At 32.7% G+C, this 26,297-nt stretch overlaps 1 protein-coding gene across 2 annotated transcripts; it reads left to right on the plus strand.

Annotated features, from left to right (window-relative positions):
* Nucleotides 1-984: 984 nt before the first annotated feature.
* fdxr (ferredoxin reductase) lies at nucleotides 985-20,659 on the plus strand. Of its 2 annotated transcripts, none has more exons than XM_052570172.1 (13): nucleotides 985-1,365; nucleotides 1,618-1,983; nucleotides 3,820-3,911; nucleotides 4,654-4,749; nucleotides 6,572-6,694; nucleotides 8,776-8,889; nucleotides 8,974-9,075; nucleotides 10,337-10,444; nucleotides 10,699-10,783; nucleotides 13,219-13,397; nucleotides 17,022-17,193; nucleotides 18,804-18,977; nucleotides 19,907-20,659. In XM_052570172.1, the coding sequence occupies exons 2-13, from the start codon at nucleotides 1,890-1,892 to the stop codon at nucleotides 20,035-20,037; spliced, it is 1,470 nt and encodes a 489-aa protein (XP_052426132.1). In that variant the 5' UTR covers nucleotides 985-1,365; nucleotides 1,618-1,889; the 3' UTR covers nucleotides 20,038-20,659. The 2 variants fall into 2 exon arrangements, with proteins under 2 accessions (XP_052426132.1, XP_052426133.1); XM_052570173.1 differs by having other exon boundaries at nucleotides 1,743-1,983.
* The last annotated feature ends 5,638 nt before the right edge of the window (nucleotides 20,660-26,297 follow it).

Raw genomic sequence — 26,297 nt, forward strand, 5'->3', positions numbered from 1 at the left:
AACGTGTTTACTTAAGAAATGTTCTATGCAAGTGACACACATACAGCTGCCTGAAAAAGAACTACTGCAAAACAAACCACTTAAAGTTCACTAAGGAAAGGACAATAAAAAAATAGTCAGAATCTACGCCCATTAGATTAATGTGGGCAATGTCTGCTCAGAGAGAGCCCACGGTCAGACCTGGAATATGCGTGTGTGCATCATGTCTTTTGCTATTATTTATTATTTATTATTATTTTGCTATCAATTATTATAAAGATTAATCGCACTCCATAGCCTATAAAAAAAGTTGCTCGCTAAATATAAACAAATAATATTTTGACAGTCTCTATTTTGATTGCTACTACAGTCAATGGGGAATCAAATTGAATGAATACAAATGTAAAAAAAAAAAAAAAAATTGTTTTCTAGTAAAGTGTTCAAATATTATTGTCCCACTTTGTTGTGGCTGAATGTGCTGTGGGATTCAGGTAAAGTTGCCTACCTTACATTTTATTAATAATAAGTTCATTTAAAAACATTGACATTTATTGGTTATTTCATAGTTGACATGTATAATACATTTGTTTCTGGAAAATTGAAAGGAGTGGGCAGTCAGAGATGAAAGAAAAGAAAGAGTAAAGAATAAAAAGGAAGGCGAGGCATAAATTGTTCAATGAATAACAGATTCTTCTGAGAAAAGCCTGCTTGTTGTTGCACGTGTTTTGGTCACATGTTTAATGTTGTATTTAATGTTGTATGAGTTGATCTTGATCTGCATTCACACATTTTCACATACATGAAGTAATATGCAGCATGTTACTGACATTTCAATTGCAACAATGCAATTTGTTATAGTTGTATTGGAATCGCGATAAGAAAATGTAAGCAACACCATACAATAAAGAACCAAAGTAGTCTAATAAAACTGGACATTGATCCTTATTTGAGCAATAGTAGTCAGTTGAGCAACAGCTCATTCTCATTCAATGCATTATTTATTTTAACGAGGCAAACACAGACTGCTTGTCACATATGGTAACTTGTTTAATAATTGAACAATTGTAGAATAATTGTAATTAGCAGACAAAAACCCATAAATCACGATCAGATTCTACTGATGTGGAAGACGTGCATGAATGCATGGAGTCGTCGCTGTGTGTAATATATTTGTGCACAGTCTGAGACCTTCAGTCAAGGCTAAACTGATAAAATCCCTCAGATGAGTAGTGAAGCACCAGAGTTCGAGGAATATAACGTTAGTTCGATTATGTGTGAAAGGATCAGCAAAAGACAGCGGAAAGTGACATGTTCACCGAGGAGGAACGTTTAATCGGAGCATTCGTTTATCACGGAGAACTTAAATCGATGCACACTTGAACAGAAGTAAGGACACTTCATTTATATATAGCTTTAAACTGGTTTTTATTTTAAATTGACGCTTTTGCGTCTTAATGCACCGCGTGCTTTTTTTTAAGCTACTGATTTTGTACTATGCACCGTATTTTATTTATTATTTAACAGCGTGTTGTTTTATTAATAAGATCAGCTCTGCTGTAACGTTACTACTTGTTCATACAGTTGTCATGCACACTTCAAAATATTATTTTCTTATTTCTTCTTTTCTTGTGCACTCAGCATTTCAAAACCGGGCACTTTTATTTGAACTTACTCCAAATGGACCCAGTGCAACAGAATTGGTGCAATCTGAAGCAAAACAGTAGAAATGCATAATGTAAATCTTTAATACAGATCTATTTCAGTTTTATTTCATGAAGTTCATGAATGCAAGCCCACGAATGTGACCCATGAGCACGCGCTGAAGGATCAAAGCTCCATAAGCAGCTTTTGGCTTCATAACAGAGTCATTGTTGGACTTGGACTGTTGTTTTTGTCCTGCATTTCATCTAATGAAGATGATGACGATGATGAACCTCGTGAGAGGGTCTGTGATGAAGATCCACGGCCTGTCGCGCGCATCTCGGTGTCTGGCAGCTGAAGGCGGTGAGTTTATGATGTCACACTTGACACTGTTTGTCTGCATGACGTCATGAGTGAATCTGCGTTTTCACATAAACATATTTCGGACATTTCACAGAATGGGTGTCATTTACTTCAAAAATTCTTACAAATATATATATATATACATATTATATAAAAATATTTTTTTAACTTATTTTTTAAAAACTAAATCTAACCATACACATATATTAATATTCAAAAACTGTATTGGTCTACTATCTCTGGTCTTTTTATTTTAGTATGTTATTACCAGCTAGCAAAAACCTACATGATATTTTTAGGAGAAACTTCAGTTTACTTTATTCTTCTCCTGAACATTGCTGTAAAGTTTACACCAGTCGTACATTGCAAAAGACTCTGATATGATTAGTGAACGTGTTTTTTTCCACATGCTGAACTTTGTCTGACACCGTGGCTGTGTTCACAGAATATCCTGCTTACTCTCACCAGACCTACGTTGCAAAACACCCTGCGATATCTTTACCCTCTGAATTTATTGTCTGGCGCTGTGCCACAGTTCTCGGGAGAGAAAAATGTTTTCCAAACTATTTTCATTATGTTAGCTCAGATATTCACTTGTTACTGTTTCTGTGTATCTACCAGACATACTTTCTCTGTCTAGCAAAAACAGCCACAAAAATAACTGTGTGTGTGTGAGAGAGAGAGTGTGTGTGTGTGTGTGTCAGAGAGAGAGATTTTGTGTCTTTGAGAAAGAATGAGAGAGCGAGAATGTGTTTGTGTGAGAGTGCGTGTCTTTGAGAGAGAGAGAGAGAGAGAGAGTGTGTGTGTGTGTGTGTGTGAAAGAGAGAGTGTGTGTCTGTGAGAAGGAGAGTGTGTGTGTGTGTGTGTGTGTGTGTGTGTGATAGAGAGAGTGTGTCTGTGAGAAGGAGAGAATGTGTGTGTGTGTGTGCGTGTGTGTGAGAGAGTGTGTGTCTGTGAGATGGAGAGAAAGAGTGTGTCTGTGTTTGTGTGTGTGTATGTGTATGTGTGTGTGTGTGAGAGAGTGTGTGTCTGTGAGAAGGAGAGAAAGAGAGAGAGAGAGAGAGAGAGAGAGTGTGTATGTGTATGTGTGTGTGTGAGAGAGTGTGTGTCTGTGAGAAGGAGAGAAAGAGAGAGAGAGAGTGTGTGTGTGTGTGTGTGTGTGTGTGTGCGTGCGTGCGTGTGTGTGTGTGTGTGTGTGTGTGTGTGTGTGAAAGAGTGTGTGTCTGTGAAAAGGAGAGAGAGAGAGAGAGTGTGTGTGTGTGTGTGTGTGTGTGTGTGTGTGTGTGTGTGTGTGTGTGTGTGTGTGTGTGTGTGTGTGTGTGAAAGAGTGTGTCTGTGAAAAGGGGAGAGAGAGAGAGAGAGTGTGTGTGTGTGTGTGTGTGTGTGTGTGTGTGTGTGTGTGTGTGTGTGTGTGTGTGCGTGCGTGCGTGCGTGTGCTCCTGTGATAGTGGGACTTGGTTCAAAGTTTTTAGGCTTGAAAAAAGAGTGAATAAATAAATCACTAAATCAATTAATATTAACTAAATAAATTAACATTTTAATAATATTTTCTTCTGTAAAACATAGTCCTTTTTGGTAAATATGTATATATATTTTAGTTGCTTTATTCTTTTGGGGATATGGAACTTTTATGGACTTATCTTATCAGGGGGTCATCAATCAAATGTTGATGCACTGTTGCCCTAGTTTCTTATACAGACAGATAGACAGATAGATAGACATACAAACATCCTGTACTTGTCCCGTGTGTGTGGTGTATAAAGCGATTGCTCAACCAGTCTCTTTTGTAAAATGTCATATGATAAAAAGTATGTTGTGTTTCTGTCATGTTGCCAGGAGTGCGTGGGTTGTCCTCCTCATCCGGTCCAAGAGTGTGCATCGTAGGTGGAGGACCTGCAGGTTTTTACACAGCACAACAGCTCCTGAAGGTAGGCGTACTGGTCCAAATAAACACTTTCTCAGGAAAGATTTCATCTAGCTTAAGCAGAATTGTTTTTTTTAGGGGTTACAAACTTTGCAGATTTCATAGGAAGTGTGAAAGCTGTCCTGAACTCTCATTCTGTAGATCCACTTCGATTCCCACAGTACAAGTTTAAACAATGCTGCTGGTTTTGACATAGACACGATGTTCTGTCACTTAAAGACTTTCAATCAAACCACTGAAGTATGAAAGAGGAACAACGGGTTGAATCACAAGTGCTTTGCAGAAATCGCATGAATGCTGATCTTTAGGTCTGTGTCTGTGGAATAAAGACAAACTCATCGTTGTCAGTGTTGCACAGTGTTTACTGGCATTTCACGAGTTCACCCTTACATCTAATCTGAAGGCAAATAGTAGGCATATTTTGGCGTGCTGTCCTGGGGGAGGGGTCCGGGCCCGGAGCATAGCCCGAACCCAAATGACTCCCCCTATCCCTAATTTGGGATAAATAGATTAGAAGTGAGGAGTTGGGGTGGAGGAGGGTTGCCGAAAAGACTGTCGTGGGACAGGAGGTAGGAAGACTGGATATATATACACGCTTGCGTGCTATTTAAGATGATTAGCTAGACGAGATGCACCTGTGCCAAATTGGATGATTATCTGATCGTGCTTCTCCCAAACTTTGTTAATAAAACCACATTTCTACACAAATCACTCATTGTTTGATCATTTCATTGTATCACTTTCAGGCTCGGCATGACACAGCCGTAGATGTTTACGAGCGACTGCCCGTGCCGTTTGGACTGGTACGGTTTGGGGTCGCACCTGATCATCCTGAGGTCAAGGTCAGGCCTTCGTTTAGCCCCTATGAAATAAAAATAAACCCCATTTACTTAGTTTTACATCAGTACAAGTCTCTCTTATATTTCTTGTCTGTAATGCAGAGAGCACTTTATTAATCAAATCCCCAAAAGCCAAGTCATGGTCTTTTTTTTTTTATTTGTACGAATATCCTGTTTAACTAAACATCATATGAGATTATGGATGTAACATGGAGTTGAGAATAATCCTTATCAGTGTATTGATTATTCACTGTTTGGATTTTGCTAGTAATATGATTATAAAAGCAGCTTTTTTCAAATTTATTTATAAATATTTTTAGAAATATCCACTTTATAGAAAAATAAAGTAACTAGAGAATATAAAAGGAAAAATATACCTTAAATACATAATAAACCCACAAAATTTATGCATGCATGCATATGTCTGAACATATGGTATAATAAAAAATAAATAAATCGTGAACAGTGTTAGGGGTAATGCATTACAAGCCATGTGAGTTACTTAATCACATTACTTTTTTTCAAGTTTTTCAAGTTTTAAGTTACAAGAATTAAAGGCCAGATGAGAAAAAGTAACATAATGCATTACTTTCCACAAAAAGTAATGTTTTTTTTTTTTTTTTTAGGGAGTAACGCAATATTTTAATGTAGCATATTGAATAATATCGGATTATTTTAGTAGTGCAATATTGTAATTACTTTAAAAGTAACCATCCCCAAAATGTATTGTGAAAAGTGTAAAGCCATTATGAATCAGATTCATACAATAACGTTTTCCATAAATGTAATTTATTTAAGCTTTACTTTTAACGTGAGTTTTTCCAGAGCCGTAAAATTAAGTCTTTCTTTTGTTTTTCCAGTGTCCAAACAACATAACAAACAGAAGATCAACATTTCCTCACAATTTACAGGAAAAATATGCATGCATTTTTGGGAACAAAAGTCTAATGTTCTGGTTTATTTATTGCACTTCCTATTTGGCCGTTGAAGACTGTTGGTTTTAGTTTCGTAATCATTCTTTGTCTTGTGATCTGTGCTTATGAGAACATCATGAGATTATGTAATTGTCAGAGATTTAAACGTCACAAGCCAAAACTGAACATATATGTCACATATTAAAACTTAGTGTTCTAATGCTGCATTTATATTGACTATATATTGTTATTTGCTGCATGTAATTTACAAACACTGTTTCATGATGACTCGATCTGATTTGATGTTATAATACCTCCTCATCTCCCTTGTTGTAATATATAATCACTTATTATTAAGATAAGGACTATCTGTTTGAACTTTGCAATTTGCTGGCAATAGGACTTTAGCATTAAAAAGTATTATGGGAAATGAGGCATGCATTTACTGTAACACAATGTAATTGTGTAACACAATAGTGCTGGAGAGTTTCGATCAATAATTACCTCATGTAGGAAATGCAAAAAGAAACATCAGTAAAAATGAGACTATGTTTAGAGCGTGATTACTGCCAGGACAACACGAATGTCTGTCCATGTCTGATTTACAGTAAGTTGTGACTGTCAGTACAGATCCTTCAGATGTTCTTGCATTCATGTGATAGCATCCTGAGTGACACAGTCTTGATGACATGTTAGATACCGTTAAACTTAAAGCGAAAGTTCATCCAAAAAAAAAAAAAGATATTTCTGTCATCATTTACTCCCTCTCATGTCTTTCCACACCTGTATGGGCTGCTGATATTTTGAAGATTGCTGGTAATCAAACACTTGCTGGTTGCCATTGACTTGTATAGTATTTATTTTCCTATCAATAAATTTTTATATATTTATTTTTCATTTGAATTTTCCAGAATGTCATTAACAGTTTTACTCAGACGGCCCAGCATGAACGATTCAGCTTCCATGGCAATGTGAATGTGGGTAAAGATGTGACGATTGACGAGTTACGACAAGCTTACCACGCTGTAGTGCTGGTGAGGACACGAACCACAACACAGCACTGAATTCACATTCATCACTCACTAAGCGCCAGTTTTGCATAGTAAAAATTTACAATGACAATATACGGTACAGACCAAAAGCTTGGAAACATTACTATTTTTAATGTTTTTGAAAGAAGTTTCTTCTGCTCATCAAGCCTGCATTTATTTGATCAAAAATACAGAAAAAACTGTAATATTGTGATATATTATTACAACTTAAAATAATTGTTTTTAAATTTATTATACTTTAAATTATCATTTATTTCTGTGATGCAAAGCTGAATTTTTAGGAAAATTATCACACAATCCTTTAGAAATCATTCTAATATGATGATTCATTATCAAAGTTGGAAACAGTTCTGCTGCTTAATATTTTTTCAGAACATGTGATATTTTTTAGGATACTTTGATGAATAAAAAAAAAAAAATATATTTTGTAATAACAATATACACTACTGGTCAGTAATTTGGGGTCAGTAATTTTTATTTATTTATAAAATCAATACTTTTATTCAGCAAGGATGTGTTAAATTTCTAAAAAGTGATAGTAAAGAAAATATATTATTAGAATATATAGTAATTTTGAATAAATGCGGTTCTTTTGAACCTTTTATTGATCAGATATATTAGACAGCAGAACTGTTTCCAACACTCATAATAAATCAGAATATTAGAATGATTTCTAAATGATCATGTGATCGACTGATGTTACATGTGACACTGAAGGCTGGAGGAATGATGCTGAAAATTCAGCTTTGCGTCACAGGAATAAATTATTTTTTTAAGTATATTCAAATAGAAAACTATTATTTTAAGTTGTAATAATATATCACAATATTACAGTTTTTTCTGTATTTTTGATCAAATAAATGCAAGCTTGATGAGCAGAAGAAACTTCTTTCAAAAACATTAAAAATAGTAATGTTTCCAAACTTTTGGTCTGTACTGTATATAAAAAAAATAACGCATATATATATATATTACGACACTAGTATTTCCAGCATCCAAAAGTGTTTCTAAGTCACTTATTTCTATCTTTTGCTGTAGTGTGTCAGTTGGAAATATCATTTATATATGCAGGCTTAGATTATTCCTGTTTTACATCACATTTACATTTTGGCATGCTTTGACAAATTACGGTTAGCTTAACACAGTAAACGTAGAAAGGGTTTTATTAATATTATATAATAAATAAAAAGAAAACAGATAGGATAGAGCAATTTAGTGTTAGAGGGATTTTTTTTTTTTTTTTTTTTGCTTTTGTTAATTGTGTAATAAATAAAAAGAAAACAAATAGATTGAATACAAAAAGCTAGCTAATTTTTTAAAATTTATTTTTTTTTGATTCCACAATCTAATTTGCCTCTTTGCACTACATGAATAAATTACATTTTAAAATGCTTAAAATAATAAAAAAAAAAAACATTGCATTACTTTACTATTTTTACAATTATAAATGCAGCCACGACGAGTATAAGAGACGGCCCTCAACCTTTTAAACTGCAGTGTGTATCCAACTTTGTGCATTTGTCAAAATAAAAACATAAATTAAATCTACTTGCACCTCCTTTTATACTTCTTTTGACTTTTCTAGTCATTGTTTAAAACCGAGGAGAGTGTGCGCACTTAAAATTTGTCTCTCCCCTCACTCAAACTGTGTCCTGTGCGTTCTCAAATCTGTCTGTGCTTATGCGCCATACAGATATTAATTCTGTGTGCCTTCGTCTCACAATAATGCGCTCTAGACATTTGTCAGTGAAATAAAACCATGTATACTAGCCAGAGCGTTATGCTAATATTTACATTTTCTGTTATGCATTTGGCAAGTGCTTTTATCCAAGTGACTCATATTTCATTCAAAGTTTACATGTGATCAGTTCATGCACTCAAGATTGTTGCTACAGCTGTTAAAAGTAAACTGAAGATGTTTATTGACCATGAATATGTTTTCTGATGTGAAAGTGTACAAAAGAACAGTCTCCGAACTATTTTAGCATGCCATATAATTGTATTTAATTTTGCACCAAGACTGTTCCTGTAATCATCCTCCTCTGCACCATGTCTTTTTCCAGAGTTACGGAGCTGAAGGAAATCGGTCAATGGGAATTCCAGGTGAAGACTTACCTGGCGTTTTCTCAGCTAAAGACTTTGTCGGATGGTACAACGGACTGCCCTGTAATAAAGAGGTGCATTATCTTCAGAATCGCTTCGGATGTTTTGGTGTTTAATAACCCCCTAAACAAGCCTCTGTTATTTCTTTTGATCTGCAGCTGCATCCAGATCTCAGCTGTGAGACCGCTGTGATTCTTGGACAGGGGAATGTGGCCCTGGATGTTGCCCGAATACTTCTGGCTCCTGTAGAAATGCTGAAGGTCTGAGCCCACTGTGATGATTTTATCCAGATTGGAGAGAGTTATGATACATGCAAAAGTACAAGATGGTAATGGGTTGGAAGTAGTTTAAGGAATTATTTAACTCATGAATCGATCTCCAATCCCTTGTTAATGGTTCGAATCAGTCAAATGACTCATTGACTTCCATTAATGAAACTTGAGTATCTTATGAATATCTTCTTTTTGGATGTGGATGTGGATCTTTACTAAAACCCTCTGCATTGCTAGTGAATCTATATGTGACCACAAAACCACTCATAAGAGTCAATTTTTCAAAATTGAGATTGAAACATCATCTGAAAGCTGAATAAATAAGATTTCCATTGATGTAATGTTTGTTCGGATAGGACGATATTTGGCTGAGATACAACTATCTGAAAATCTGGAATCTGAGGGTGCAAAAAAATCTAAATATGGAGAAAAACATCTTTAGATTTGTCCAAATGAAGTTCTATGTAATGCATATAACTAATAAAAAATTAGGTTTTGATATATTTAAGGTAGGAAATTTACAAAATATATTCATGGAACATGATCTTTATTTAATATTATAATGATTTTTGGTATAAAGGAATAATTTATAATTTTGACCCATACAATGTTACAAATATAACAATACATGTTTAGAGAAGAGTTTTATATTAATAAATTCATAGATAATAAAAAAAGAATATCTGCTGATTGGAATAGTTCACTTAAAACTGAAAATTTGTTGGAAATATACTCACCCTCAGGCCATCCATGATGTCGATGAGTTTGTTTCTTCATCAGGTTTGTAGAAATGTAGCATTGCATCAGTGTCTCAGCAAAGGATGCTCTGCAGTGAATGGGTGCCGTCAGAATGAGAGTCCAGACAGCTGATAAAAACATACACAAGTAATCCAGTCCATCAGTTCACATTTTATGGACTGGAGTGCTGTGGATTATTGTGATGTTTTTATCAACTCTCATTCTGACGGCACCCATTCACTACAGAGCATCCATTAATGAGACAGTGATGCAGTGCTACATTTCTCCAAACCTGTCTGGTGAACATACAAGTTCAGTGGTCTGAGGTTAAGGACATTTCCAGCTTATTTCGTCTTCTGGATGAATTATTTCTCGCACATGAGCTGATAAGCATCACTTAAATTCTGTAATGGCTCAGGAAAAGGTTTTTTTTTTCTCAGTAAACCACCCTTTCCTGTTTTGTCTTTAATCATTTTATTTTAGTTTACTGTTCTCTACTCCCTACTTACAGGAAACTGATATTTCCCAGAATTCCCTAGAGGCATTGGCGAACAGTAAAGTGCGAAGGGTTTTGATCGTAGGCCGACGAGGACCTCTTCAAATCGCGTGTACCATCAAGGTATGACTCTCTTGCTTCACTCCCTCGCAGTGAACGAAACACATTTGAGTGACATCTGGCTGTGGATTTGGAAAATAAAGTGGAAGAACCTGTTGATTGAATGCATGAGGGGACAAAAAAACAGAGTATTGCATAATGGAAAAAACCTTATATACTCTAATATACAATTATAGAGTTTATGTACTTTGCAAATGCAAGGTTTCAAAATGAATGTGTAAGGGAACAGGGCTGTTTATGTTTGTTAATGTCCTCAGGAACTCAGAGAGATGGTCAATCTGCCAAAGGTCAGGGCTGATATGCTGCCCGCTGACTTTAAGGGCATCGCAGAAGTTTTGAAAGGTAAAAACATTCAAATCAAAGCACTGCATTTACATCAAACTAAACCTCATGTCAATCCAAACCCCTGACTTCCATCAGTCAAACCTAAAAGGAGATTAAGAGGTTAATGCTACATTGAGCTCTAGAAATAAAAGCATAAAACTAGTTGAATATAGTGATATTTAATAACTGCTTTAAAGGGGAAGGGTGTGAAACAATTCCTGTCTGGCAGTTCTTGGTTTCCAGATCAAATGATCTGGGAAATGAATTTACTCAATTAATCATCTGGTCTGAAGATGCTTTTGAAGTTTGCAAATGACTCGGATCAATTCAGTTTTTAATGTGAGCAGATCTGTACTCTACTCCTTTCATCTTTACTCAAACCATTTCGAGGCATCTGTCCTTTCAGTTTTTGTTGCTGTTTTTTTTTTTTTTATGGTTATTGTAAATTGGTTTAGAATTTTTCTTTTAAGAAATTCATAGTTTTATGAAACAGTGATGCATTAAATTGCATTAAAAAAAACGACTGTAAAGACATGTTATAATGTAAAAAAGAGATTTTTTTTTTTTTTTTTTACTTTTAATGATCAAACAGTGCATCACGGTTTCCAAAAAATATATTATGTTGTGCATTTACCCTAAAAATGCTAGTTAATGTTTAATGTAAAACTTAACTTTATAAATAATTGTATAATTTTTGTTCCTTTTTTGTGCATTTCCTATTCAACATTGTTACACCTGTAGTGTAAAAACAACCGGCTACAAAAAATTGCATTGTTATGCTATAATGTCAACAACTTGTATTGTTTCTGTTAGCACAGGTTTTATATTTCTTTTTGAAGCTAATTGATCTTACACCTCAGTAATATGATCTTACGCACATCCTAAATCTTAAGAAATCCTAAACCAAACTGAAAGAAAAAGAAAAATGTATTCTTTGAATTGCGTGTTCCATCAAGATAAGACTCTCTTGCTTCACTCACTCAAAGGCAATAAAACCATTTGAGTGACAGCTGTGGTTGGTTGAAGAGTGGAAAACACGCTTGAAATATATTGTATACTTATATGGTTTAATTGCAAGGGGAAAGTTTTAAAAGGCCCCAGGGAACAGGACTGCTTTGTTTATCTCTTCTGGAAATGAGAGAGGTGGTCCATCTGAGACATTGTGAACAGTTCCTAATCAGAAATCCAAAAAATCCAAATAAAAATACTGCATCAGATAAAGTGCATTTGTTTGCTGTACGTAATTTCATAAGTATACTAACAAGATGGAGTTTTTGAGATAAGTGTCCTTTTCTTTTCTGTCCTTCATACTTTAGAAAACAACATAAAAAATACAGCAAAAAGCATAAATATTGTGAATATATATATATATATATATATATATATATATATATATATATATATATATATATATATATATATATATGTATATGTATATGTATATATATATATATATATATATATATATATATATATATATATATATATATATATATATAAATAAATACATTTATTTATTTATTTTTTTATTTTTTTATAACAATTTTCTGTTTGAATATATTTTAAAGTGCAGCTTATTTCTGTGTCGGTCTTGGCAGTTTTCAGTATCTTTACCAAAGCTTTCTATTTTAGATAAATACTATTATTGAACTTTTTGTTCATCAAACAATCTTAAAAAATGGTACACAGCTGTTTTCAACATTGCTAATAATCATAAATGTTTCTTGAGCATCAAATCAGCATATAAGAATGATTTCTAAAGGATTGTGACACTGAAGACTGGAGAAATGATGCTGAAAATACAACTTTCATCACAGGAATAAATTATATTGTAAATATATATTAAAATAGAACATAGTTATTTAGATTTTTTTTTTTTTTTTTTCAGAATATTATTGTTTTTATTATTTGTATTTGTGTTCAAATAAATGCAGCCTTGGTCTGCAAAAGAGACTTCTTCTTAAAATCTATCTAAAACTTTTAAATGGTATTTTACCTGTTTGATCTGGGAACTACTCAAAAGTCAGATTTGTATTATTTTAAACTTTCTAAATATTCGAAATACATTGAGCAAAAGTACACTTTAAACACTTGTATCCAACTTTGTGCATTTGTGGAAGTATAAACTTAAAAATTGTTCTCACTATTCCTTCCCTTTGACTTCAGATGGTTTTATTCTTAAAAACATACTCCTTTTCAAATTGTCAGTGAACAGCAGCAAGCTGTAACAACTTTCTCCACACAATGAGTGACTATTATATAGGCATTTCTGTATTTATGAACCTGATTTTCTGGGTAAATCAACAATGCAAGTCTTTTAAACAGGTCTTAACATTCCTTCTGCTGTATATACTAACTTTTCCCATTGCATTCCTCTGCATTATCTGCATGTTTGAGGTTTAGCATGGGAGATCATTAAAATGTTTCTATGTGTGTGTGTGTGTGTTGATCAGACCTTCCTAGGCCAAGAAAAAGACTGACAGAGCTAATGATGAAAGCCGTAAAGGAAGGAGGAGATGATAAAGCGGAGAAATGCTGGGGCTTGCGCTTCTTTCGCAGTCCAGTGGAGGTTCTCGCTGGGGCTGATGGGAAAAGAGCTACTGGAATCCGATTGGCTCTTAATAAGCTTGAGGTAAACGTGCAAAACTGGATAAGAGCCATGGACGCATCTGAAACCGGATACTGTAAAGTAGGCGTAAAATTGTATGCAACAAAAGAAGCATGTCAAAATACACATTACTCACAAAAGTGGAAAAAAGTACCTGGATGGCGTGCTACTTCTGGAGTGTTTCTGCGTATGATGAACACTTAGCTATTCAATCCCATGTGGGTTTGAAGCAGTAGATGATTTATGAATGATAGTGATGTGATGCAACTGCTGCTGGTTGGTCATGTGAAAATGATATCATAGGGAATTTAGTACATCAAGATTGCATTCAAACTTAAAATAATGTTCGCCAAATGATTGCTTATTTTAAAAAGTACTCACTGAAGAAAGAATGGGATTTGGACACGGCCCATGGTTTGCATTTGGTTTGCTCGGTCACCCGTATGCAAATTATTCCATGGTTGATTGGATTATACGTGAAGTAAAAGTAAAAGTAAACCGGAATTGACAAAAATTATATATTAATAATTATATATTAATAAATATAGCAATATATTTACAGTGTACACTACCATTCAAACGTTTAGGGTCAGGAAAATAAAAAACAACATTAAATTGATCAACCAACAATTACATTAAAACTTTTATACTGTTACAAAACATTACTATTAAAAATGAAGACTGGAGTAATGATGCTAAAAAATTTGGACTAATCATAGGAATAAATGACATTTTACAATGTAGTCACATAGAAAACAGTCACCTTAAACTTTATATGTGACCCTGGATCACAAAACCAAGCAAGTTTCATCTGAAAACTTAATAAATTCAGATACAACTATTAGAAAATCTGGAATCTGAGGGTGCAAAAAAAATCTAAATATTGAGAAAATCACCTTTAAAGAATTCGTAGCAATGCATATTACTAATCAAACATTAAGTGTTGATATATTTACAGTAGGAAATGTACAAAATATCTTCATGGAACATAATCTTAATATTCTAATGATAATTGGCATAATAGAAAAAATTTATACCCCAGCGAATTAAGACTGGTTTTGTGCTCCAGCGTCACATATTCTGAAATATTTCATTATATTACTCAATGATTGAGAGGCAAACATGCAAGACAGAACTAGGCCCACGAATAAGTGAGCTGTTAGGATTGCACTTCATTCATTGCACAAAAATGTTCGGCTTAATGTGAGTAATTCATCTACGTGACTTATTTGAAGCACCTCAGAGATCAAAACAAATATTCCAGATGCACAAAATCATTGGTTTCATCTGTTGCTTTCGATTTGCAGAAATGCATCACAAAAGGGTTTTATGTAAACCAACTTTTCTGGATTTATAAGGACTCTTATTCCAAACCGTCTGGATGTATATATTTATTAAACGTGATCATAATGAAGCTGAATTAGACGATGTGTTGAACCAGCAGGACTGGCTCTGCCACACACAGTTGTTTCAGTAATCTGAGCGCTTATGTTTTAGCGAGCTTTGTTTTGACCGTTCATCGCACAACAAGAACGCATTTTTGTCTCCGTTGTAAATCTGGAAAGTCCTGAGAGCAGAAGCATGATGATGATGATGATGATGATTATATCTTGCACGATAACAAACCCTGCTTTCTGTTTGGTGCGGAAGTTTGTGGTTTACAGAACTGATTACTACAGCATTAATTGGATTAATTATTCCTGATTTAATCTAAGACGAGTTTGTAGTCTTAATGTGTGTGATACATATTATTAACTTTCATCGATCACAATACAAATACTCCAGATAAATTAAATAATTGGCACCATAGTTTCAGATCATTTATACACTATACATGCCTGCTTTAATTATATATATATATATATATATTATTATATATATAATTAACTTTTTTTTTTGTCACACTTAAAAGATTCAAATCATCAAACTAATTTTATTATTACTCAAAGATAATGCATGTAAATACAAAATGCAGTTTTAAATGATGCTTTCATTTATTAAGGGGAAAAAAGCTGGACCACCACTGGGTTGCAAGTTTTCTCCGTTTGTGTATCATGTCTCTGACTGTGGTTCGCCACAAAGCCTTAGAAATGATTTCATAATCTTTTCCAGACTGATACGTGTCAACTGTTTAGTTTGGCATCTGTTCTTGCTTTAGATCAGATTGCAGCATGATGAGTTTCTCTTTAAGCATGCTTCACTTCGTCAAACAGCTTCTCTTTAAGTGATTTCTTAATATCTTATGTGAGGCCTGTGTGTGGCAAGTGAAATGTAACTCAGATTTAAAATAATAATAATAATAATGTGGTTAACTACAGTTCTTTCATGATTTAACAAGATTGATTACTATTTCACGCAGAGTCAGCTAGGTTTGGACAGCTTTTATCCATTAATAAATTAAATCATCATTTAAAAATCTTGTATTGCTGTACGTATGTCTGTCAATTACAGTGCTCTTTAATGTCTTTCATATAGATACAGTACATGGCAAAAGTTTGGAAAATTACTATTTTTAATGTTTTTGAAAGAAGTTTCTTCCGCTCATCAAGCCTGCATTTATTTGATGAGAAATATAGAAAAAACAGTAATATTGTGAAATATTATTACAACCTAAAATAATACTTTTCTATTTGAATATACTTTTAAAAAATAATTTATTCCTGTGACGCAAAGCTGAATTTTCAGCATCATTACTCCAGCCTTCAGTGTCACATGTAACATCAGTCGATCACATGATCATTTAGAAATCATTCTAATATTCTGATTTATTATGAGTGTTGGAAACAGTTCTGCTGTCGAATAGATTTGATCAATAAAAGGTTCAAAAGAACTGCATTTATTTCAAATAAAATAAAAAAATTCTAATAATATAATTTCTTTACTATCACTTTTTATCAATTAAACACATCCTTGCTGAATAAAAGTATTGATTTTATTTAAAAAGAAGAAAGAAAAAATTACTGACCAGTAGTGTATATTGTTATTACAAAATATTTATATTTTATAAACCTAGCTTCTTTTTTTTTTTTCTTTTTTTTTTACTTTTTATTCATCAAAGTATCCTAAAAAAGTATCAGATGTTCTGAAAAAATATTAAGCAGCAGAACTGTTTCCAACTTTGATAATGAATCATCATATTAGAATGATTTCTAAAGGATCGTGTGATAATGATCCTAAAAATTCAGCTTTGCATCACAGAAATAAATGATAATTTAAAGTATAATACATTTAAAAACAATTATTTTAAATTGTAATAATATTTCACAATGTTACATTTGTTTCTGTATTTTTGATCAAATAAATGCAGGCTTGATGAGCAGAAGAAACTTCTTTCAAAAACATTAAAAATAGTAATGTTTCCAAACTTTTGGTCTGTACTGTATATATATATATATTTATATATTTATTTATTTATATATTTATATATTTATATATAGGACTAGTACATATATACTGTATACAGTTAACTTTGATTTTTTTAATCAATTGCGATTGCTCAATTGAAATTTTCAAGATTTTTTTCCCTGGCGTCAAAGCATTTTGCATTTCTTCTTTTATATGAAAACAATAGTTTGTGTTATGTTACCTCACTTATGCATTTCAAAACAAGCAGCGAAAGCCGGATGTGAGGTCTGTGTTGTGTCTCAGGGTTCAGGTGAGAGCGCGCGTGCCGAAGTCACCGGTCAGACGGAGGATGTGGACTGTGGCCTGATCATCAGCAGTATCGGCTATAAAAGCATTCCCATTGATCCCGTTGTGCCCTTTGACCCCCGAAGAGCCATCGTGCCCAATGAGATGGGAAGAGTGCAGGACACAGCAGGTCAGAGACGCGAAAGATGCGTGGAGCTCAAAGCCAGAAACCTCAGGAGACGACACAAGAATGTTAATGAATGACTTTCACTTAATTGCCTTACAAAGACTTTTCAAATCTAACTGATAGTTGTGTAATTTATGTTTTATGGTTTTTCCCTCAAGTTCAAAATGGTCCTACAAAACATAGTTTGACAAGTATAATTACTATAGGAAAAGACAGTGTGAATTTATTCTCAGTGTGTTGTATTGTGAGTTCTTATATTCGGCAACAGATGAGTGTCATTTAGTGGGAAACTACATTTAGTGGTCTTACATGGAAAAGATTTTGTAGGAGTCCAAAAACAATCGTAAATAACGTCTCCTGAGGTTTCTGGGGTTGAGGCTCTGCCATAGAAAAAAACACACATCTGATAATCTGGGGATATATATATATATATATATATATATATATATATATATATATATATATATATATATATATATATATATATATATATATATATATATATATATATATATATATATATATATATAATAATAATAATACACTTTATTTCCAGACCCAGAGGGATCCATAGTACAATACAAAAACACATACATAGAAGAAAAAAACAAAACAAAAAACAAATAATAAATATACAGTACAGACCAAAAGTTTGGAAACATTACTATTTTTAATGTTTTTGAAAGAAGTTTCTTCCGCTCATCAAGCCTGCATTTATTTGATCAAAAATACAGAAAAAACAGTAATATTGTGAAATATTATTACAACTTAAAATAATTGTTTTTAAATGTATTATACTTTAAATTATCATTTATTTCTGTGATGCAAAGCTGAATTTTTAGGATCATTATCACACGATCCTTCAGAAATCATTCTAATATGATGATTCATTATCAAAGTTGGAAACAGTTCTGCTGCTTAATATTTTTTCAGAACATTTGATGCTTTTTTAGGATACTTTGATGAATAAAAAAAAAGAGGCTATGTTTTTATAACAATATACACTACTGGTCAGTAATTTGGGGTCAGTAATTTTTTTCTTTCTTTTTAAATAAAATTAATACTTTTATTCAGCAAGGATGTGTTAAATTGATAAAAAGTGATAGTAAAGAAAATATATTATTGTATTTTTTTTTTTTTTTTGAATAAATGCAGTTCTTTTTAACCTTTTATTGATCAAATATATTCGACAGCAGAACTGTTTCCAACACTCATAATAAATCAGAATATCAGAATGATTTCTAAATGATCATGTGATCGACTGATGTTACATGTGACACTGAAGCTGGAGTAATGATGCTGAAAATTCAGCTGCGCATCACAGGAATAAATTATTTTTTTTAAAGTATATTCAAATAGAAAACTATTATTTTAAGTTGTACTAATATATCACAATATTACAGTTTTTTTTATTTCTGATCAAATAAATGCAGGCTTGATGAGCAGAAGAAACATCTTTAAAAAACATTAAAAATAGTAATGTTTCCAAACTTTTGGTCTGTACTGTATGTATATATATATATATATATATATATATATATATATATATATAATGTTTGTTCACTCTCGCATTTATAATTTGTAATTTTGTGTGACTTATAATGTTTGGGCAGGTCTGTACTGCAGCGGCTGGGTCAAACGCGGACCTACCGGCGTGATCGCAACCACAATGAACGACAGCTTTGATACGGCACGTGTTTTAATTCAGGATATGGAGGACGGCAAGCTGGATCTGTCAGTCAACAAACCAGGCGCCAAAGCGATCACTGCACTTCTGCAAACACGAGGTCAGACACACTCGATACCGAAACCCAGAGACCGCTTCATCCTTACTAAAGTCAACCTGATTAAAAGTGACGTCAGCATACAAATGAGGATCCTAACAGCTGCTGATAGAGTGTAGTTAAGAGCAGGTTTAATGCGTTTTATCAGATTATTGGGTACAATCTTATAATAGTATCAGCATCAGTATGTTTGATGGCATTGTAGTGCCACATTAGAATAATCAGATACCAAAAAATACAAGATTTTGAGGAATATTAATAACATTTTAAGAATAAATCAATGTTTTGTGAGGAAAAATGCGTTGACATGATATTGCAAGAAAAATATCACAAGGCATTAATTCAAATTTATTTTAACATGACAGTAAAATGGCCAGTGTTTACATTTATTTATAAATGAATACATTTTAATTAATAGCAAATTAAATAATTGTATATATTTTTTAAATACAAATTGCATTAACACAAATTGTATATTTTATTTAATATGGCACTAATATCAATTCATGAAAATTAAATTCAAATATTATATTATGCGTTAATACGAATTGTAGCTTTTTTTCCATGTTATTCTAATTTTAATGTTTTTATTTTAATGTTTAATTTTTTTAAGACATTTTTTTATTAATTTAAAATAAAGTTAACGAGTTATACAAATATTAATTAGACACCAAGGCTCCTTTCTGGGTAAAAAAGGAGTCTCGCAGTTGTTTAGTGTATATTTCTCCCATTCTCCAGTTTGTATGCATCTTTTATTCTGTGAGCTCGCTGCAGTGCATTGTGGGATTTTTTTTTTTTTTTTGTTTTTTTTTGTTTTTTTTTAAGAATACATGTTTTTTAATCCAAAGAATGTCTTAGAAAGAACACTACCTCGGAATAACTTTCATGTTGAGACATGCATCTGTGATCACGAGTGTGATGTGTGTCGACAGGTGTGAGGACGGTGCTTTTTTCACAGTGGGAGAAGATTAATGCAGAGGAGGAGAAAAGAGGCAGATCCCTTGGAAAACCCAGGGAAAAACTTCTGGATGTGGACGAGATGCTGAAGATCGCCTGGTCCTGAGAAGCGTTGCCAAGAGCACATCTGAACTGAAATAAAAACAACCAAAAATGATCTCGCCCACTTGTGGTTTTCACATTTGTTCTCTAATTCGGAGCAGAAAAAGATCACGTTTGGCAGAATTTTCGTGTTGCTCTTCTTAACACAATGAAAAATTAGAAATAGCGATTGAAAATTTGAATGTGTTATTCACACAAAACTATCATATGACTTCAGACATCTGAAAAACAAAAATGGTGCACAAAATAGGATGTTTTCTTGTGCATTGTTGTAGTTCTTTACTTTCACTGTATAATAAGAGCAGCTGGGTGATTCTTCTAAACATCATCTTTTCATTTCTAGAGAATAAATAAAGTTGAATGAGTAGACGGTGAGTAGACGGACAGACGCACGCTTCATGTAATTTGAGAACTTTTTCTTCATGCTTCATGCTTTCAGATTGTATCAGTGAAGAATGAGTTGTTTAGCTTTGATATCAGGACATGCATTATACATTAATCACTAGCATTTTTCCTAAGTGCTTCTGATGCAGTGTCAAACAATGACGTCGAACCGGTCGTTGAACAAATGGAAATATTCACTACCTGTTGACGTATCTTGCCAGAATAAACATGTCTGTGTGAAACGGCTTGAATCCACACTTACTTTTTTTTTAACATAATAAATATTCCACTGTAATTATGTTGACATGCTGAATCTAGTTTATGACTGTGTTGTTTGAACATTTAGATTATAACATTAGTATTAAAAACAAGAATGAAGATATAGTCAGAAATTGTTATCTGTTGCTTATTTCAAATTACGTGATGAAAATAGTTGTTAGTAACAGAATCCAGTATATTACTCATTTTAGCTAATGTAATCAGATTAATTTTGGCATGCATTATTAATAGCATTAACACTTTAAACCCCTCGGGACACCACCCTCATGAAGAAAGTCAAAATCAAATGACTAAACAACCACTGAACAGAATAACACAAGATAGGTATCATGGGAATCTGTTTCTGGGGGCGATACTTTAAAAAAGAGCATGGGTACAACTAACTAATAGTGAGGCATTTCATGGAAATTTGGGCTGAAGTTATATGGATTATGCAAGCCTCATGAAGCAATGATTTCTAATGAATCCAAACAGCTTAAGGGGCACTCCTCATCTGTTAGCTGACATACTTTCACAGCTTCTTGGGTCTTATTGCTTTATTTGACCCTGCGATCTCTATAAAATAAGTGGCTTTTTAAAGACTTTTCAGTCTCACTTTTACATTTTTTAGGAGGAGAAAAGTCAGCATTGTGAAATGTAATGTTACAATTGAGAGAATTTAAAAGAAATCTGAATTCTGAGTTTATATATTACAATTTAATGTTTTTTTTCTCTCTCTCTCAAAATTATTAAAAAGCTGCAATTAAATAATAATTAAAAAAAACATTTGTAAGATGCAAAGTCCAAATTCTGAGAAGAAAAAAAAAATGCAAAATTAACTTTGAGAAAAATCTCAAAATTCAACTTTTTTTTCACTGAATTGTAAGCGGGGAAAAATCCAAATTGTGAGAAAATTTCACACTTATAAAACATGATTATGAGAAAAACATTAGCTTGTGATCATCATTAGCATCTTACAATTAACAGATTTTTTTTTTCTCAATTAGAAAAAAAAGCCTGAATTCTGAGACAAGGTCAAGTTGTTCAGACAGATTTCTCAAGTTGAACAACAGAAAGTTGCTTTTTTTAATGGATTACAATGTGTATGAACGTGCTTCACTATAAACAGACCATGCACAAAATTTAGCCAAGGCACCTATAAAGACAGATCTCAACACAGCTGATAACATGTAGTTTATTCCACACAAAAGCCCTGCTGTGATCATGATAGACGCATGTTTAATAAAGGTCTGTCATACTCAAACACAGGCTCTCTCATATCTGTGAGATATATATATATATATATATATATATATATATATATATATATATATATATATATATATATATATATATATAAAGCATAACATGAACAAAGTATTTTTTTTTCAAGATTGTGTGTGTGTTAAGACTGATAATAGATTTTCTACAAACCACAAGTGATAAGTGCTATTTTAAGAAGCAGAAACTGGCTATAAATAGAACAGTAAAGACCTTACAGAAAATCTGTTCATCTTACAGAAAGGGAATTTGTTCTTGCACGTCTATATCTTGTTACTCACTCAGTAGCGTGTGAAAGGAATGAGAGACTGGAGTTATTCATAAATTACTGTCATTCTTAATGGTTTATTTTCTGAAATGACACGTTCTTGTGATGCATGCATCTGAAAAAAAAACTATCTTGGAAATGCAATGATTTCAAAATTAGACACTGCAAATAGATCGAATCTAAAAACTTTGTTGAAGGAAATAAAGCAAGTAATGGACCGTGAATCTCACAAAATCTGTCAAGGACATATCCAGGTCAAATTTCACCCCAAAATCTCAAGAAATAAAATACATTGTACTTGAAGGAAAAGTCAGGATTTTTTTTTTTACTCTTTTATTAAATTTTTATATTATTTCCATGACAGTTTACCACATTTACCCCGAGTTCTACTTGGAAAAACAAAAGTCTTCTGCTGATCAACGCTGCATTAATGCACATGTGAATGAAAAAACAAACAGTAATATTGTGAAATTATATTTCAAATTAAATTAAATCTTTTCTATTTGAATATATTTTAAATATATTTAAAGTGATTTATTTATGTGATTAAAAAAAGCCAAATTTTCAGCATCATTCCTCCTGTGTCTTCAGTGTCACATGATCTTCAGAAATTATTACTAATACACTCATTTACTGCTCAAGAAACATTTCTGATTATTATCAGTGTTTAAAACACTGTTTTTAAGCAGAAACTGTAAAATGCTACCATACAAATGTTTGAGGAGTGTGTGGTTCATAGAAATGAATGCTTTTATTCAGCAAATATGCATTAGATAACATTTATAACGTTAAAAGAGATTCCATTTAAAATAAATGCAATTCTTTTGAACTTCCTGCTCATTAAAGAATTATGAAATTATATATATATATCATGACACAATGAAAACGGGATTAATGATGTTGAAGGCTTTGATCACAGGAATAAATTGCATATTCACACAGAAAACAGTTATTTTAAATGGTAATAATGTTTCACAATATTAATAATTGCAGTATTGGTGAGCAAAATAGGCTTAATTAAAAACATTTAACAATTGTAATTATTATTATTATTATTATTATTATTAATATTATTATTAATATTAATATTATTATTATATACTGGATGATCGTGTTTATGTAGATGTATCATCGATACAAATTGTAGTTTTTTTATTTTATTCTAATTTGGATGTTTTTATTATTTTAGAATGTCACTGGATGTCGAATGGATGCATTTTTACATTAATTTAAAATAAAATGAACATGGCTATTATTCAGCTGTAGATATGAATTAAAGTTATTTGACCAAGGCTACACTCTGGGCAAAATCTCACAGTTCTCTCATTCTCCAGTTTATATTTATCTGTTATTGAATAGTCTGTTATGTGAGGGATATGTATAATGCTTTGTTTGATCTAGACTTCTTATAAAGAAGCCTTATTATTCTAACTACTGCACCTTGGAAAAACGTTCACGTTGAAACATGCATCTGTGATTCATTAAAATGCTGCCTGTATCGAGAGTTCACGGGGTTTGGTCAAAAGCATTCCGCTGCTTTTTCTGTCTTTGAGCATCTGTTTCGCACATGCATGTTTCTCTGCTGTTGCATCATTTTTATGGCTCAGCAGGAGATAATCGCATCACACTGGGTTTGAACCGCACACACAGTCCGAGTAGGTATGGGATAGCATTTTAATGACTGAACAATACAAGCCATGATTTGTCATTGAATGGATTTTGTTCCAAGATTTTAAGCTGTGAAGAATTAATGCATGCATACATCAGAGTTAAAGTGAAAACAAAAGTTTATAATTGGATGTGTGTCAACGGGTGTGAGAACGGTTTCTCTCGATTAGAGAAAATTAATGCAGAGGTGGAGAAAACAGGCAAATCCCTGGGAAAACCAGTGACGTCTACAGAGCTAATGAAAGCACTGCCAAGAGCAAACCTGATCTAACAGTGTGCTGTCACAACAAGAAATCTGTTGAAAAAACATCCAAAAATAATATTGCTCTTGTTTACAGTACTGTCTTTCTTCTGTGGAACTAAGAAGATAATATTTGACCCAATATTCTCCTAAACATCATCTTTTAATTTCCACAGATGTAATCCAGAGGAACCATATGATGGTGATTAAACTGATGCACATTTCATATCATTTGTGTATTTTGTTTACTGATTGTAACCGTAAAGAATCAGAATCAGAGTTCCTTGTTAATTAATTGTTTAGCTTTGATGTTAGGACATTAGACTTACAATAATCACTAGGGTTTTTCCTGAGTTCTCCTGATGCAGTGTCAAACAATGAAGCTGGAACAGTCCTTAACCAAATAATGCACGTAAGCGGCTACCTGTTGACATATTGTTATTATTGCTTGTCAGAATAAACAAACATGTCTTTGTGGAAAAGCTTGAATGCACACTGATAACATTTTGCATAATACATAATACGTGTAATTTGTTATGACTGTAGTTTTATTTAGATTATAACGCAAGTTCAGGCCTGATAAAAACAAGAATAAATAATTATGAAGATAAATCTAGTCAGAGCTGGGTGGATTACTGATAAAGTGCAATCCATTACTCATTTCAAATTGCATGACACAAATAGTAGTTTAATAACATACTACAGTACATTACACATTTTAGGTAAGTACTTTTAGATTACTATTGACCTAACTCGTTTATCACAATGATTTAAATGGGATAAGCCTGTACCATACCAACATAAAAATACCAAGAATAAGAAAATCTATTCCATTTGTTTTTATTAACAACATGCTGTGCATAAAACATTAGATTACGTCAAGGTTTTCCCAACTGGGGTTTGTGAAGGAACTGCAGGGGGTTTATGAATTTAATGAAAAAGCTACTTAATTAAATCCTAGAAATTTTAAATGAAAATAAATCATTTTAGAATCAATCGAAATAAAAAAAAAAAACGTATATATTTTGTGTTACGTGCATGTCATGTGACCATAAGTGTCAGAAAGCCAAAGAGCATGTAAATGTGATAGTTAATTATTAAAATATTGTTTTTATTTGTTTTATAATTTATAGTGCGTAATAAAAGAGTAACTGCAGTCTGATTACGGGTATTTTAACGTGGGACGAAAGTAACAAAGCGATTTTATCAGAGCCTCTTACAGCATTTGCACGCCAAGGTATGACGTCATGTTCAACACGCAAGCCTTGACGGAGCTGAGACATATCACGTGATTGCGTCATCGTTTCCAGCAGTTAGGCTCGTGGGAGTATCTGTCTGGACGAAAGTAACAGTTGTTAGTTTTGTCCCGCTACAGTGACAAGAAGTATTTATTTTGTTTCGGCGCATGATATATTGTGAATTGCTGTGTCTTGCATCAATTATTAAAAATGTTTATGTGATATTATACCAAAAGAGTATGTCAAGAGTGAGGGTCATAAAGACAGACAGAGGTCTGGTTTTATCCAGATGTTTAGGAGAGGGTGTTGTTTCTGGACATAGAGGAACATCACTCTCTGAGCAGCTGCTACTTCGCATGTACCTTAGTTATATTTAGGTTTTAGCCATACCTTAGCTTTTAAACCTCCACCGATGAATTTGTATTGTTTCTATTTGTTTAAATGCACATTTTGAATTTATGCATAAAAATAGCCGTTACATTTCGTTTAGAATTTATAATGTGCTAATGTTTTTATATTGTTCATTGTGTTTAAAAAAAAATTTAAATATAAAAATACATTGAAATTGCCAATAAAAACAATATTTAAAACAATTCAAGTTTGTACAGTCGGGTTTTGAGACATTTGATGAAACTTAAATTTAAAATGAAAATGTAAAAATGTAATTTAATTTAAAAATAAAATGCTAAAATAAAGGACAAAATATATTTACAGTTACATATTAACAAGGTCATATTCAGGTGTACTTAATAAAAATAAGTAACAGAAAAAGTCTGATCTCTGAGATGAGTTTATGTGTTCACAGATTCACCGAGCTGAACTACATAAAGCTGCTTTTGTGTTTAATGACACTGCACTTCACACATTTTTTTTGCCCATGCACAAAATTTAGCTAATGCACCTATAAAGACAGATCTCAACACAGC

This window comes from Carassius gibelio, chromosome B12 (assembly GCF_023724105.1).
Source record: "Carassius gibelio isolate Cgi1373 ecotype wild population from Czech Republic chromosome B12, carGib1.2-hapl.c, whole genome shotgun sequence".
Classification (NCBI taxonomy): domain Eukaryota; kingdom Metazoa; phylum Chordata; class Actinopteri; order Cypriniformes; family Cyprinidae; genus Carassius; species Carassius gibelio.